The 17,781-nt window shown below is 43.6% G+C and overlaps 1 protein-coding gene across 6 annotated transcripts in view; it reads left to right on the top strand.

Moving 5' to 3' along the window:
• The window catches only part of ralgapb (Ral GTPase activating protein non-catalytic subunit beta), a 154,822-nt gene that overhangs the window by 121,510 nt on the left and 15,531 nt on the right, over window positions 1-17,781 (top strand). For 5 of the 6 annotated variants that reach the window (XM_078554820.1, XM_078554819.1, XM_078554818.1 and 2 more), the window contains 4 exons: window positions 3,041-3,250; window positions 5,567-5,725; window positions 11,781-11,946; window positions 16,249-16,371. In XM_078554820.1, the coding sequence (XP_078410946.1) occupies window positions 3,041-3,250; window positions 5,567-5,725; window positions 11,781-11,946; window positions 16,249-16,371 (658 nt within the window). The remainder of the gene's footprint in view (window positions 1-3,040; window positions 3,251-5,566; window positions 5,726-11,780; window positions 11,947-16,248; window positions 16,372-17,781) is intronic. The other variant, XM_078554821.1, reaches the window with a different exon arrangement.

Below are 17,781 nucleotides of genomic sequence, written 5' to 3'. Positions count from 1 at the left end.
AAGGGAGTTCCAGGATTTTGACCCAGTGACAGTGAAGGAATGGCGATATATTTCCAAGCCAGGATGCTGTGTGGCTTGGAGGGGAAAGTCCAGGTGGTGGTGTTCCCATCTATCTGCCCTTGTCCTTCTAGATGGTAGTGGTCATGGGTTTGAAAGGTGCTGCCTAAGGAGCCTTAGTGAATTCCTGCAGTGCATCTTATAGGTGGGGACTTTAGACCAAGTGAATGGGTAAGAACATGGCAGATGGAATATAATGTGGAAAAATGTGAAGTTATTCACTTTGGTTGGAAAAGCAGAAATGCAGAGTATTAAAAGGTGAGAGATTAGGAAGTGTTGATGTTCAAAGGGACCTGGGTGTCCTTGATCATGAGTCAGTGAAAGCTAGAATGCAGGTGCAGCAGGGAATTGGGAAGGCAAAAGACATATTGGCCTTTATTGCAAAGGGATTCAAGTAGAGGAGTGAAGATGTCTTGCTGCAATTGTTTCGAGCCTTGGTGAGACTGCATCTAGCGTATAGTGGGCAGTTTTGACCTCCTTACCTAAGGAAGGATATACTTGCCATAGAGCGAGTGCAGCAAAGGTTCACCAGACTGATTCCTGGGGTGGCAGGATTGTACTACAAGGAGAGACTAGGCCTGTATTCTCTAGAGTTTAGAAGAATGAGAGGGGATCTCATTTAAACCCACACAATTCCCACAGGGCTTGATGCCGAAAGGATATTTCTCCTGGCTGAGGGGTTCTAGAACCAGGGGACACAGTCTCAGAATAAGGGGTAGGCCATTTAGAACTGAAATGAAGAGGAATTTCTTCACCAAAAGCATGGTGAATGGTTGGAAGTCTCTACCCCAGACGGCTGCAGAGGCTCAGTCATTTTGTATATTCAAGAAGGGGATCAGTAGATTTTTAGATATTAAAGACATGAAGGGATATGGGGATAGTGCAGGAAAATGGCATTGAGGTCGAAGATCAGCCATGATGTAGTTAAACCCAGTGTAGACTCGAGGGATCGAATGGCCTACTCCTATTTCCCATGTTTCTATAATGATCAGAAACATCAACTACTAAGACTGATGGTTAACTGGTTCCACACTCTGAAGCAGCCTGTTAACTGGTTTTTAATGCACACTGCCCATTCTAATGTTTTCAGTAATTCACTGAATTCCATGTGTGGCTCTTCTTTTTATATATGGAATTGTGTCCCGGTGCCTGAAGTGTGTCTGGCATCACTATCTAATATGGAGCCCCAGTGTCAACGTACCTGGGAGCAGCATCCTTCACTGCCACATAGATCCTCAAGCCAACAGCAGATTAGTACATGTGTACGTGAGTTAACCCTGCAGCCTCCATTGTGTAGACTTCAAAATGAGGGAAATGCCAGGTGTAGTGGCCTCTACGTAGCTCAGCTGCGCTGTTCCAGGTCAACGCCGCATGCATTTGGTACCTAGAATTTTAAATATAGAGGCATACAGAGCTTAAAAGAGGGAACTGACTTGCTAAAAAGATTCTGAAGTATATTTCTCTCAGCACTAGCCTGTCTATATGTATGTGCTAGTGCCTAACCTGTTAAGCAAGTGGTGCTTTTTCAAATATTTAATTCCTCAGCCATACCCTAGCATCTTGTTCAGAAAATTTGAGGATTGCTTATTGCTTTGAGGCACTTTATAAAATGGAAATGTGTGCTTGTTTTCCCCAAATTAACTCATGAGTAGATCTGGAGGAGCACAGACCTGCTATCACTGCAGATTCTAATTGTAATGTGGTCCTGGTACTCATTCTTTGTTAACACTCCAGGAGGTTAAATATTTTGCCTGGCAGAGCATTGCTGCCCCCTTGTGCCAGAAACAGGTAGGACTTAACACTGCATCTTGAGGTTTGATTGTTACTATTGAATTCACATTGTAAAAATCTTAATCTGGAGCCGTCTATCAGATCCACGTGATTATAATTAATTCCACACCCAGGAAGGTGTTTTAAGCGGCTGACTACAGAATGAGCTGGAGCTGACAGAACGTCCCAGAAACAAAACTTTTATTGTTGTTATAATGTTGGTGATGCTGGCAAAGCCACATTTACTGCCCACCTCTAGTATACCTGATGTTTATATTATTAAGTGCTTGCTAGGCTATTTCAGAGGATGTTGAGGAATCATGTAGTTTAGACTGAAACTAAGTGGGCCAGACCAATTACAGGTGACGGCTTCCCTTCCCTGAGGGAGAATTATTTTTAACAATCTAATAGTTTTCACTGTGGTTTTATTTCTGTGCCGGCCACAGATTGTCAGATTTATTGAATGCAGCTGAACAACTTGCCCTGTGAGTTGCTAATCCTATAAAATAATCACTAACTGTAAACTGTGCCTCGGTGCACACTGAAACATCCAAAGCAGTGGCATGGCTCCACCCTTTTCCTTTCCCCCATGGTCTTGCTCCATTCTCAGTAAGTAGTTTCATGTAAATCAAGGCAGAGTTTATCCATGCTCTTTTATACAATTAAAACCACTCTCTGGAACAATTGCCCCCTCGTTGAGTGGTGTGAGTAACTTATACCTCCGTTTATGCACTGTGTGCCTCTGTTAAAAGGGGAAATCCAGGTTTGGATTTTGTATAAAGTAGCTGAAGTGCAGTTGAGCATTGTTAAATTGAGGTTAGAGCACCTCCGGGTTTATGACACTTTGGGGTAAATACTCATTACCCGAATGTTCTTGATCGACCCTAGCTTTGAGTTTGGCTACAATATTAAGCGTCAGAAATATATTGCTATTAATATGTGAAGATAAATCACGATCTTGCTTATTGGGCACCAGCCAGTCAGAAGTCTAAAAACTCACCATGATGGCACAGTCAATCGGGGTTCTACTGTAATGTGAAAAAAATTGGATAAATAAGGTAGAAAAACTTGCATTTTTATTGCACATTCACAACCTCAAGAAGTCCTGCAGCACTTTACAGCCAATGAAATGCATTTGAAGCATAGTCACTATTGCACTGTAGGAAGACCTCTTGATGCTTTACTTTTATGAACTCTAATGAAACTCTTTCAGCTGGAAGTTCAACACGAGAAGCTGAAGAACTTAATGGCCAAACAAGTTCTCTATGAAAATGCACTGGAAAAGATCAGTGAAGAGAGACTATCCAAGACCTTATTCCCTGATCCAGTCACTGAATGCATCCCCCCTCCTCCAGCGCAGGAGTTTCAGACTGCTCGGCTTCTCCTTTCACACTTTGGCTTCCTATCTTTGGAAGCACTGAAGGTAACGTTGGTTCTTTGAGACCTTGTGAAAGCATTATTAATTTTTGTTATTGATTTACACCTGCACTTATCCTCTCTCCAAATGCGCATTGGAGGCGCTCTGATTTGGAGTGAGTGAATAAGTCCAATTCAATTTCTATTCCAAGGCTTTGACTATCAACTCTGGACTCCTGGATTGCACAATAACAACAAAAAAGTCTAGTTATGCTTTTGTGGAATTTTACGCATGATTTATTCAACCAAATATTGATTCAACTATTAACAACTTATTCAACAAAATATTTTATTCAGCACATTCATTTTATGCAGCACAAACAAGTTGAGTCTCTTCTGTGGTTTTATATTCTGCATGGAAAGGCTTCTCTCAAAGTTTTGAATTATTTTTGGTTGAAATGAGGGGTTGAGTTTCCACACTCCTCTAACAAGGGAACGTGACAGTTGGACTGAATGCAGCCTGGACCCAGTTACAGTTCATGCAAACCATGACCTCGATCACCGTCTACCAACCAGTCACACAATATTCTGAGGGAGGAACATGAACAGAGGAAGAAAGGAGGCCAGTTTAGGAGAAAAAGGATACTCCAGAGCAAATGCCATGCGAGCCCTGAAAGTGATCAGACAATTTCTGAGACCAAAGTGAACAGTAAAGATTACCCCAATACCCACACTCTCTATAGATAGTTATCTCCCACAGTCAGAAACATGCTTGGCTACTTTTTGAATATTTACATTAAATCTGCAAAAACTATGAAGACAGCACCTGACCGGACAAGGAGAGGCCAGCACGTGGGGGTAGGGGGAGGGAGGGAGAGGCCAGAGCTGGATGGACAGGGTGAGGAGAGGGCGGGGCCCGGCAGGCTGGCGATGTGGTAGGGCTGGGATCCAAGACCAAAAATGCTAAATTAGCAGAGCTATGAGTGTGGAAAGTAGGAGACGGCCACATCAAACTGGCAGCCAGAAGTGGAGCAGGCAGGTAGTAGCAGAATGGACTCAAGGCCACTGCACTGCCTGTGAAAAAAGAGGGCGAGTGGGGCTGGCAATTTAAGACCCATGGCTCAAAATCGTATGGTTGCAAATGGATAGGGGGAACCCACAAAGCAGTCAAGAGGTTTTAGGGCTCCTTTTATTGAATGTAAAAGCTAAAAGATTCTCTTAATATGTCACGTGCAAGCAAGTTGATGATTGGGTCAATGACTCTTGCTGAAACCCCCTGGCAGCCAGCTTAATTCTGTATTTGTGTAACTTGCACTCAAGCCCCTTGGCCCTTCCCAACATCTCGAGCTCAAATATCCAATTGTCATGGAGTGAATCGAATCCTTTCATTATTTTAAAGACCTCAGTCAAATTCCTTAAAGTCCACACACTTAAGAGTACAAAGCCCCAGCTCTCTGACCCTATAATGGTACCAGAAGGCTTTTAAGCTGGATAATGTTTCATTTTCTTTGAAATTACCAGCAACCTTACAAAGGAGCATTTGAAATGACCCCAGAGGGAGCATGTGGCACTTTCTTTTGCTCCCTCCTCTATCAATAGATGGCAGATGGGGGACTGGACTTTCTGACCTGGTGGACATCCAACATGCACATAAAATGAAAGTCACCATATTCCCAGAGGATCATAGGCTGCTCTCTCATCAGAGGGGGAGTTTAATTTGAGAATCCCCATACCTCAGGCAAGGTTGTGAAGGCAGATCCTTCACCGATGACCTCAGCAGGTACAGACTCTGCATCACAAACCAGCCATCCAGCCAATTGAGCTAACTGACCCTCAGAACATGCACAAGTTCCATAGGTACCTAGCATGGGTGTTTAAATGATGTGATCACTCACCATGGATTTTCAGGGATGTGGGTGTCTAGTGGCTTCATTTATGTGATGGGTGTCCTTAACATTTGGTGTTATTGCAATTGTTTATTTTCCTATTCGCTCCCCTTTGTTCACTTGTGATGAGCAGTTTCCTAAAACTATAAGACCTGGAATTTTTTATTTCAAAATCTCCTGCGTATTGTACTCCGTCTCAAACAACACTATGGGTGTATTTTCACCACATGGACTGCAGCCGTTCAAGGCAGCAGCTCACCACCACCACCACCACCACCTCGAGGACAGTTAGGGATGAGCAATAAACATCCCGTGAATTAATTAAAAAGAAAGGATTGTGACCTGTCTGTTTATGGAGTTTTATTTGATCATTTATGTGCCCATTGCCCCAAAGATGACTTGTGCACTCCTTTATGATCATCTCCAACAACCACCTCGCAATATCATTCACCATTCAACATCAACCCATTTACACCTATGTTTGTACACTTTCCTAGGAGCCAGGTAATAGCTGCCGCCCTCCTAATCTTATTGCACTGGATTCTACTCTTGCTGGATTTTTTGACGATATTGGGTACTTGGACTTGCTGCCCAGCAGGCCTTTCGAAACTGTCTTCATATTTTACATGAAACCTGGACAGAAAACTAGCCAAGAGGTAAGGACCTTTATTTTGTATGCAGATTGATAATAGAGAAAATGACTTTACTGATCTTTTTGTTTTTTCTTATGGGATGTGAGTGTCACTGGCAAGGCCAGCATTTGTTGTCTAATCCTAATTGCCTTTGAACTGAATGGCTTGCCACTTCAGAGGCCATTTAAGAGACAACCACATTGCTGTGGATCTAGAGTCACATGTAGGCCAGACCAGGTAAGCACGGCAGATTTCCTTCCCTAAAGGACATTAGTGAACCAGATGGATTCATGATCACTGTTACTGAAACCAACTTTCAATTTCAGATTTTATTAATTGAATTTAAATTCCACCAGCTCCATTGGTGAGATTTGCGCCCATGTCTCCAGGGTATTAGCCTGGGCCTCTGGATTACCAGTGCAGTGACATTATGACTACACAGCCATCTCTCCTCCCTCCTGTTAATTATATCGTATTAGGGAGATGGAAACCTAATTGGCTTGACTGGAGCGAAACTTTAAGATTGAATCATTCCTTAAAATTCACTGTCATAATCTATTTGCTCTGGTACAGGTTAACTGCCTTCATTTTATGTGAATGCTCAGCATTTTCAACCAATTTGTGTTTGTGCTCATCCTTGCTCCAGAATTGGCATGGAGCTCATATTCAGCTACCCTTGTTCAATCTTGCAGACTCCTGCCCTGCACTTGTCTTTATAACAAGCGTGTGGTTGCCTCACCATACGGTGAAACGGCAGGAGTCATGGCTTATGTTGGGGGACAGGGGGGTTTGTTGAAGAAAGTGTGTGGGCCAAATGGTTCTGAAGTTGAAGGATGTGGTCAATATTAAGAGATGATGTGAATAGTTTATCGATAAAAACAAAAAGCTAAAAGCTACTGCGGATGCTGGAAATCCAAAACAAAATAAAAACAGAATTACAGAATTTTATTTTGTTTTGGATTTCCAGCATCCGCAGTAGCTTTTAGCTTTTTGTTTTTATCTTTGTGTTTGATTGACTGCCACCTCTCTTCAAAAAAATGCCCTCTTGGAAGAAGTATGGTTCTGTCCTCCGACAGGATTTCCGACTGTCTCTTCTGCCCTGCTCACCTTCATTGCTTTCCATTTCTCTCCTGGTGTTTGACAAGGTGTTTACTAAAACCCGCTTTCACAGCCATATCTCCTTTCTCAGTGACTGTCTCCGTCTCCGACTCACCCCACGTGGATTTCAACTGAAATTCCATCCCTCTTGTTTCGAACCCACCCAGGATTACAGGTATCTCCGGGACGTAAAACGTTTCTCGGACTGCTGTTCCCGTCGCATTCTGAGATCCACACTCAGTGCCATGCGCCGCCATATGAACACACTCGACCTCTCCCTCCAGCAGCACCGCCGCACCCTTTTTCAAAGCTGCGCGTGCCCCCAGTTTCATTTTATTCTTCGCCTCATCCGTCGCCTCAACAAGAAACTTTTTCTCTTTCTCTCAAGTGCTAAGGAACGCAAGCTCCAACAACTCATCGACTCCAACACCCATCGGGGACCCTCCACCCCTGCTTGTCCCTCCGTCCTCACCCCATCTTCCAATCCCAGCCCCAGCCGCGTATTCACTATACCCCCTGACCTTCCCCTCTCCGATGCTGAACGTTCAGTGCTCAGCAAAGGACTTAGTTTCATACCCTTACGCCCTCATCTCAATGAATTTCGGGCTCGGCACGACGCTGAACTCTTCTTCCGCCGTCTTCGTCTCCGTGCTCACTTCTTTGGGCAGGAGTCCTCTCCCCGTTCAACGGATCCTTTTACCCACCTCCAATATTCTCCCTCCACTTGGACCCCTCCCTCTGGATTCTTACCTTCTCTTGATCTTTTCATTGAGAACTGTCGGCGTGACATTAGCCGTCTCAATTTCTCTGCTCCTCTCACCCATTCTAATCTGTCTCTCTCTGAACTCACTGCACTCCGTTCTCTCAGGTCCAACCCCAACATTGTCATCAAACCCGCTGACAAGGGTGGTACTGTTGTTGTCTGGCGCATTGACCTCTACCTCGCAGAGGCTGAGCGTCAACTCGCAGACGTTTCCTCCTACCTCTCCCTGGACCATGACCCCACCACAGAACATCAAGCCATTGTTTCCAGGACTGTCACTGACCTCATCTCCTCTGGAGATCTTCCTCCCACAGCTTCCAACTTGATAGTCGCCCAACCTCGGACGGCCCGCTTCTACCTCCTACCCAAAATCCACAAACAGAACTGTCCTGGCAGACCGATCGTGTCAGCCTGTTCCTGCCCCACGGAACTCATTTCTCGTTATCTTGACTCCCTTCTCTCTCCCCTTGTCCAGTCCCTTCCCACCTACATCCGTGATTCCTCTGACACCTTACGTCACATCAACAATTTCCAGTTCCCTGGCCCCAACCGCTTCCTCTTCACCATGGATGTCCAATCCCTCTACACCTCCATCCCCCACCAGGATGGTCTGAGGGCCCTTAGCTTCTTCCTTGAACAGAGGCCCCAACAATCCCCATCCACCACTACTCTCCTCCGTCTGGCTGAACTTGTTCTCACACTGAACAATTTCTCCTTTAACTCCTCTCACTTCCTCCAAATAAAAGGTGTGGCTATGGGTACCCGCATGGGCCCCAGCTATGCCTGTCTCTTTATGGGGTATGTGGAACATTCCTTGTTCCAGTCCTACTCCGGCCCCCTCCCACAACTCTTTCTCCGGTACATCGATGATTACTTCGGTGCTGCTTCATGCTCTCGTCGGGACCTGGAAAAATTTATTAATTTTGCTTCCAATCTCCACCCCTCCATCATCTTCACATGGTCCATCTCTGACACTTCTCTTCCCTTCCTTGACCTCTCTGTCTCAATTTCTGATGATAGACTGTCCACCAATATCCATTACAAGCCTACCGACTCCCACAGCTACCTCGACTACAGCTCCTCACACCCCGCTTCCTGTAAAGACTCCATCCCATTCTCTCAGTTCCTTCGCCTCCGTCGCATCTGTTCTGATGACGCTACCTTCAAAAACAGCTCCTCGGACATGTCCTCCTTCTTCCTTAACCGAGGTTTTCCATCCACGGTCGTTGACAGGGCCCTCAACCGTGTCCGGCCCATATCCCGCGCATCCTCCCTCACGCCTTCTCCTCCTTCCCAGAAACATGATAGGGTCCCCCTTGTCCTCACTTATCACCCCACCAGCCTCCGCATTCAAAGGATCATCCTCCGCCATTTCTGCCAACTCCAGCATGATGCCACCACCAAACACATCTTCCCTTCACCCCCCTTGACGGCATTCCGTAGGGATCGTTCCCTCCGGGACACCCTGGTCCACTCCTCCTTCACCCCCTACTCCTCAACCCCCACTTATGGCACCTCCCCATGCCCACGCAGAAGATGCAACACCTGCCCCTTCACTTCCTCTCTCCTCACCGTCCAAGGGCCCAAACACTCCTTTCAAGTGAAGCAGCATTTCACTTGCATTTCCCCTAACTTAGTCTACTGCATTCGTTGCTCCCAATGCGGTCTCCTCTACATTGGAGAGACCAAACGCAAACTGGGCGACCGTTTTGCGGAACACCTGCGGTCTGTCCGCAAGAAAGACCCAAACCTCCCTGTCGCTTGCCATTTTAACACTCCACCCTGTTCTCTTGCCCACATGTCTGTCCTTGGCTTGCTGCATTGTTCCAGTGAAGCCCAACGCAAACTGGAGGAACAGCACCTCATCTTCCGACTAGGCACTTTACAGCCTTCTGGGCTGAATATTGAATTCAACAACTTTAGATCTTAAACTCCCCCTCCCCCCATCCCCACCCCGTTTCTTTCCCCCCCCCCACCCGCCTTTTTTTCAATAATTTATATAGATTTTTCTTTCCCCACCTATTTCCATTATTTTTAAATCTAAAACTAAAACCTTTAGTCTTTCCACCCCACCCCCACTAGAGCTGTACTTTGAATATCCTGTCTTGCATTCTTAATTAGCACTTTTCTCAGACAAAGACCACCACCTTCAACACCTCTTTGACCCTTTTGTCTCTGACATCTTTTGATTATCTGCTCACACCACACCCTCAATGTGTCTCTTCCCCCCCACCCACCTTAAACCAATTTATATTTCTCCCTTGTTGAAACTATGCTTCAGTTCTGCTGAAGGGCCATGAGGGCTCGAAACGTTGACTGATTTCTTCTCCGCCGATGCTGCCAGACTTGCTGAGTTTTTCCAGGTAATTCTGTTTTTATTTTGTTTTGAATAGTTTATCGGTCTGTCCGCAAGCACGTCCCAGACCTTCCTGTCACTTGCCATTTCAACACCCCACCCTGCTCTCATGCCCACATGTCCGTCCTTGGCCTGCTGCAATGTTCCAGTGAAGCTCAACGCAAACTGGAGGAACAGCACCTCATCTTTCGACTACGCATTTTACAGCCTTCTGGACTGAATATTGAGTTCAACAACTTTAGATCATGAACTCTCTCCTCCATCCCCACCCCCTTTCCAATCCCCCTTTTTTCCAATAATTTATATAGACTTTTCCCACCTATTTCCATTATTTTTAAATGTATTTCCATCCATTGTTTTATCTCTACCTTTTAGCCTATTTCAATCCCTTCCCCCCACCCCACTCCCCACTAGGGCTATCTGTACCTTGCTCGTCCTGCTTTCTACCCTTAATGTCACCTATTAGCACATTCCTTAGATAATATCACCACCATCAACACCTCTTTGATCTTTAGTCTATGACATCTTTTGGCTATCTCCACCTGTCACTGGCCCTCTATCCAGCTCTACTTGTCCCCCCACCCCCCCCCCCCACCCCCCTTAAACCAGCTTATATTTCACCTCTTTTCTATTTTTCCTTGGTTCTGTTGAAGAGTCATACAGACTCGAAACGTTAACTGTGTTCCTATCCGCAGATGCTGTCAGATCTGCTGAGTTTTTCCAGGTATTTTTATTTTTGTTTTTGTTTTGGATTTCCAGCATCCGCAGTTTTTTGCTTTTATATTTGAATAGTTTATCTGTCTGATTTATTCACAATGACAACTCGTAAACTAGCAAAGTGTTAAGAATTCTGTTTTGATCAACCAGACTCCTTGTAGTGGAATCCCAAATTAAGACCAGAGAATAATATGTCCGGAAGTGAATATGTTGCAGGGTAATTGAATTGCTTAAAATGTCTGATTCAAGCGTGGTGATCTTTGCTCTATAGTTTGTTCAACAATGAGACCATCTTTACAAATTATAATTCTTGATTTCTTGTATTGAAATGAGCATGACCTTTGTGATTGCCCTGGTCGGGAGGTACTTTTAAGGTTGCATTTATCGGTATTTTTCTTTTACATACGATTGATCATCTTCATATTAGTGCACCCAATCTACAACTAGCAGCCCATTCTCCTGCAAAATAACTATTTAGATAGTTTCACGAGTTTGAAAATGCAAATGCACAGCGGTGAATTCTCTTTCTGGAAATGGGGTAATGCAGAGTGAAAACACATTGGACTTGTAAAAATGATGTTTGTCATTTTATTGCACATTTAGGCAAATATTTTCAGCTGGTAACCTACGCTGATGCGCCTAGTTAAAATCGGAACATTCACACCATGCTAAGCTTGTATTTCGATGTAACTCGGAGACTGTGTGCCATGGGATCTGAGTCATTGACTATGTGGCATTTGATTGTTCTTGGCCTTGTATTCTGCATACCATCATAGAACATAATGAAATGTTGCAGTTTGATCTTCACAACCATTGCAAAGAAATTGAAATTACTATGACTTGGGTAAGAATATAAGCATAAGAAATTGGAGCAGGAGCGGGCCATTTGGCCCCTCGAGCCTGCTCTGTCATTCAACCAGATCCTGGCTGATCTGATCTTGGCCTCAACTCCACTTTCCTACCTGTTCCCTATAAACCCTCAACTCCCCAATAGTTCAAAAATCTGTAGCTCGGTTGTGAGTATACACAATGACTCAGCCTCCACAGCTCTCTCGGGTAGACAACTCCAAAGATTCACGACCTTCAGAGAAGAAATTCTTCCTCATCTCTGACTTGTGGGCGACTCTTTTCCTTGGCCTTTTCAGATTCTCAAGAATATGGAATCCTCCAGTCACGTGCAGTCTCATTTCTTGGAATTTCTCCTGTCATTGGGATGGCCAGTGGATGTTGGGAAACACCCAGGCTGGACTGGACATGTGTCAACCAGCTGGCTAATTAACACATGCAATGGCGGCGAGGGGAAAGAACAAGGTATGTTGGCAAGATAAAAAACAAATCGACAAGTTGCTAAAAATCTGACATTAAAAATACTGAAAGCAGTAAGCACGCCCCTTGTCAATTAACATCTGCCAGAGATAACCTTATAGCAGATGGCACCTTATCACATTTGAAAAATATTTCAGAGGTTCAATTACAAGGAACTATTTTGAAATATAGATAGTATTTGGTGATAATTTTATACACTGCAAAATCCCACAAAGATATTGGGATAAATAACTAAATTTGTTTTGGTGTTTGCAGTGTAGTAGGAGGCCTTTTAGTCCACTCCGACTCCCAGTGCGAACTGGCCATTTAGACCTATTCTTCTTCTCCTTCCCATTTACACATAATTATCCATTTTCTTTTCAAAGCTGCTCTAGATTCTGCTTCCACCCACTGAGACTGTTAAGAGGGGGAACAAGATGAGGCCATTCAGTAAGATAAGGCTGATCTGTATCTTAACTCCATTTATCTGCCTTGGTTCTCAACTTTATTACCCTTGTCGAACAAGAAAAATGATCAATCTCAGATTTGAAATTTTCAATTGGCCCCCAATGTCAACAGTTTTTTTGGGGAACAGAATTCCAGATTTCCACTACCCTTTGTGTGACAAAGTGCTTCCTGACATCATCCCTGAGGGGCCCAGTTGTAATTTTAAGGCTCTACCTCCATGTTCTGGATTCCCCACCAGAGGAAATAACTTTTTCTCTCTCTCCCCTATCAATTTTTTTAATTGGCTTAAACGTCTCAATTGAATTACCTTTTAATCTTCTAAACTGAAGGGGATACAAGTGCAACCTGTGCAACCTGTCCACATAATTCCCTCCAAGTCACACCATCCTTGTTCCTTACTGGGTCAACATCTGCAATTCTTTTATCTGGCAGAATTGTAGGAGCCCCATCAACATTAGGACTGCAGCGGTTCAAGGAGGCAGTGAGCAACAAATGTTCGCATCACCAATATCCCACCAACAAATGTTTATATTGATTTAAGAGGAAAATTACAAAGAGGTGTTGATATGTTAAGTGAATGGGGAAAAGCTGCCAAATAGATTTCAGTGTAGTCAAATGTGAGGTCATCCACTTTGGACCTTAAAAGGATAAAACATCAGGGAGTGGAAGTCATGTTTCAGCTATACAAAGCTCTGGTCAGACAACATCTGGGGTACTGTGAGCAGTTCTGAACTCCACACCATATGAAGGATATATTGTCCTTGAAGTGAATGTAGCACAGATTTACCAGAATGATACCTGGACTCTAAGAGTTAAATTGCACGAAGGGATTACACAAGCAAGGGGTGTATTCCCCTGAAATTCAGAAGTTTAAGGGGTGATTTCACAGTATCTTTACAGTGCAGAAGGAGGCCATTCAGCCCATTGGCTCTCTGAAAGAATGTTCCACCGAGTTCCACTCCCCTGCCTTTTCCCTGTAACCTTGCACATTCTCTCTTTTCAGGTAACAATCCAATTCCCTTTTGAATACCTCGATCGAACCTGCCTCCACCACCCTCTGGTGAAAAATTTTTCTTCACATCACATTTATTCCATTTGCCAATTATTTTGAATCTGTGCCCTCTAGTTCTTGATGTTCTCTTGAGTGGGAACAATTTCTCACTGTTTACCCTGTCCATCCCCCTTGGGACCTTGAATACCTTTATCAAGTCTCCTCTCAGCCTTATTTTCTCCAAGACAGAGTCCCAACCTCCCCAATCTATCCTCACAGCCACAGTTCTTCATCCCAGGAATCATTCTTGTGAATCTCCTCTGTACTCTCTCAAATACCATTACATCCTTCCTCAAGTATGGCGCCCAGAACTGGACACAATACTCCAGGTGAGGCCTAACTTGCGTCAACATGACCTCCTTACTCTTGTACTCAAAGCCCCTATTTATAAAGCCTAAGATACTATATGCTTTATTAACTGCTCTCTCAACATTCCCTGCCATCTTCAATAACCTATGTACGTATACACTGAGGTCCCTCTGTTCCTGCTGCTCCTTTAGAGTCTCTCCCTTTATACTGTCTCACCATACCTTTCCTGCCAAAGTGAATCACCTCCCACTTCTCTGCATTGAACTTCATCTGCCACTTGTCTGTCAATCCACCAACATATCTATGTCAAGTTTTTAAGACAATATACTATTTCTGCTAGTTGGGGTGCTTAGGATTCGAGACATAATCAAAAATTTAGAGCCATACCTTTCGGGAGTAAAATTAGGAAACGCTTCTTCACAAAGATTGGTGGAAGTTTGAAAGCCTCTTCCACACAAATGGCAATCGGATGCTAGGTGAATTAATTTTAAATCTGCGATTGATATCTTGTGGAGTATTGCTGAAAAGAGAGAAACGCTGTTGAAGCTTTTTGTCAGGATAGATGCAAGAATGCCAAATTTCAAAGGGAACAAAAATTTATACTGCATGAAGAAAGGGGCGCTGATTGGTTGGCAAGTTAGCTCTGGTCGAGACATTGCCATACGAATGTACCAGGGAGCCTATTGTTTTTGTTTATTCAAAAAAATCTACAGTGTCTAGACATGTTCCTTTTGTCTGCAGAGGACAGGTCCCTGCATATGAATATATGTAGCTACTAACCGGCATAAGTGAGCTATATTGTAAGCCTGACTGATAATCTTAAATTGGTTGTTGGTGCAATTCTTAGCACACTCGGGATTGTTCAGCAAGTGCAGTCCAATCGCAGGCTCGCATGTAACGTTAGACGTTATGTTCTGAGTTTTGCAAGCACAGGTTTGTTGAATACGGTCAGTACTTTGCCTATTGCGAACAGCCGAAGGGGCAATTTTTGAGATACTTCACCCTTCCAGGGTAATTTGAGGTAGACTGGGCACTTTTCAAGTCCGAAAGTGGCTGCCTTTGACCCATTCGTAGGTATGCACAATACACAGTGAGCAATGATCTGATCAAGGTAGCCATTATCTCACAGGATAGCTTTGATGTGCCATATTTCAACATCAAGCTTACACAGTGAGCAAATGGCTCGGGCCCTATTTACGAGGTTGCTGATAAGGCTAATCTTGTACACCTAGAGCTGTAGGATTCTGACGCATATGTTGACCAATGAAGGTAGGCTTGTGGTAGAAAATAGTAGAAAGCCCATTAGTGAATTTCTTAATTAGCACATCGAGGAAAGGGAGCTCGTTAGACTGCTTCATTTCAAAGATGAATTTTGAGTGCGTAGGTGTGTAGCCTTAATGTGCTCCAGTGGCAACACAAGTGTTGTTTTCCACTGACAGGATACTCCCGTCAAGCCAAAAAAACGTTCTGTCTACTACACAAATGAGTAAAGTGGTATATGAATTTCATTGCCGATGCGATGCCAGGTAAGAGGCCATACGATCTGCCAGTCATTGGGGCATATCAAACAGCATGTCCCTTCAACTGCTCACAACAGGCAGACTACTGACCATACTGAACCAACCTGTGTTTGCAAAACTCAGAACATGATACAAAAACAGAAAATGCTAGAAAAATTCAGCAGATCTGGCAGCATCTGTAGAGAGAGAAACAGAGTTAACATTTCAAGCTCTGAAGAAGGATCATACGGACTCGAAACATTAACCCTGTTTCTCCCTCCACAGATGCTGCCAGACCTGCTGAGTTTTTCCAGCATTTTCTGCTTTTGTTTCAGATTTCCAGCATCCGCAGTATTTTGCTTTTATCTCAAAACGTAATGTCTAACGTTAGATGTGATTCCGCAATTGGATAGCATTTGCTGACCAATCCCGAGTGTGCTAAGAATTACATTAACAACCAATTTAAGATTGTCAGTCGGGCTCGCAGTGTAGTTCACTTACACTTGCTAGAAACCACATGTATTCATATGCAGGGACCTGTCCTCTGCAGACAACAGGTACAAGTCCAGAGCTTGCACCTTTTTTAAATAAACAAAAGCATGGGCGACAATAGCTCCTTGGTGCATCCGCCATGGCAACCAATCCGCACCTCTCTCTTCATGCAGTATAAATTGTTGTTCCCTTTGAAGGCATTCTTGCATCTGTCCTGATGACTGCAGGGAGAAAAGCTTTGACAACGTTTCAGCAATACTAAAGTTCTGTACTACCAAGTGACTATTTGATAGATTTTTTTTCAACCCAAGGTATTAAAAGATATGGGCAAAGGTGGATATGTGGAGTTAGGTCACCGATCAGCCATGATCTCACTAAAACAGGCTGGAGGGGCTAAATGGTCTACTGCTCTTCCTATATTCCTAGTTTAACCTTACCAATTTTTGGGCAGGTTTTTTTATTATCTTATCTTTTCATCTATACTTTCAGAGGATACAGTGACACCTGAAGACACTGGAGGAGGTATTTTTAACGGAGAGAAGAAAGCATTATATTATGCTGATGCTTTGACTGAAATTGCCTTCGTCGTTCCCTCTTTTATGGAGTCATCCAGTAAGTCAAAATTCAGCTTTTTGGGTAAACCTTTTATGCACATGTAATACATCAGAGAGTTTAGTTTCCTCTACTAGTGCACTGCCTCACCCTCTCACACAAAAAATCTTTGAGTGTTAACAACCATATTAATAATACACAAAGGAAGTTTACATGTTGGGCAGTGCACTGGCAGGGAGATTCCCATTTCCAGACAGGGGACCGGATTAATGAAGTCTGTGAGATTGTTGTATTTTATTGGTGTAAATTGTCAACCTCAAACTTCGAACTGCTGGTAGCCACAGAATAAATATTTTATTTCTCTTTGCTTTTGTAAACATACAACCAGGACAACATTTTAAGATGCCATGGAGAGAGAGAGAGAGAGGGGGACTTGCTCTAGTTGCTCTGTGTAGTGATGTCATGATTGCATTCCTGAAAATTTGTATTGGGGTGAAATTTTAGGTTAATTGTAAACTCTTCTGTGTGTTACTGTTCTGTAGAAATACTGATCTCCTGAACTCCTCTTTGGCTATTACCCATTGAGATCAGAGCAGCTGTCTGTTCCTGGTTATTACAACACATTGTAAAATTTCCCCATGTCTTCGTAGAGATTCCATTATTTGATCAGCTAAATTTCAGTTAAGTGAACTTCTGATAAACTGCTTTACCAATCCAGGATTGTAACAATGGGCTTCGGTTGGTTAGAGCAAAATGGCTTCTCAACATCTTGAATTGCACTGTAATATGCATTTTTTTTTTAAAAAAGCTAAATATCCATTCATTTTCTGTCAATTTTTCCCCTCTTTCCAGAACTTGATGCTTTGTTGGGTCTATTTCTACAAGCGCCAAGTGACCAGTGTTCATGCATTAACCCCAACAATAAGCATGATATTTTTACATGAGGGTATGCCCTGCCCTCAATCAATGTCCACCTGCACATTTCCAGCTAGGGCCACTGGTTACCAATCTAGAGCAGGAACCCTGACTATTCTTTCCCCTCCTTCCACTCTCTTCTAGCCCAGAATCTGTCTAGCTCAGCTGCCTCCCTGGCAGAGAATGACTAACTCTGCACGGCTACAGGGATTGGATTTGAAGCCATTGGTGGTTTATATGAGTCAGATGCCCATGCTGAACTACCAGGGGAGCAGTGAAGCTTCATTATTTGAAAAGGCAGAACCATCTCCACTGAAATGAACAGGGAGATGCAGAATTGAGAGAAACTATGTTTATAAGCAAGTTGGATCAAGGTGCTCTCTGGAAAGCATTAACCTTCAATTGGGATTGAAAGGAAATACTCATTTAATTGTTAGATATCTATTTAACATCTGTAATTTATAAATTATTGTCAGTGCTCTGATTGTCATAGTCCAGCCATTGAATTCATAATTTCAAGTCCTCCAGTTTTGCAGAAAGACATTTATTTCCCTT

Source organism: Cetorhinus maximus, chromosome 13 (genome assembly GCF_964194155.1).
Source record: "Cetorhinus maximus chromosome 13, sCetMax3.hap1.1, whole genome shotgun sequence".
Taxonomy (NCBI): domain Eukaryota; kingdom Metazoa; phylum Chordata; class Chondrichthyes; order Lamniformes; family Cetorhinidae; genus Cetorhinus; species Cetorhinus maximus.
This window is presented reverse-complemented; position numbering and strand designations above follow the sequence as displayed.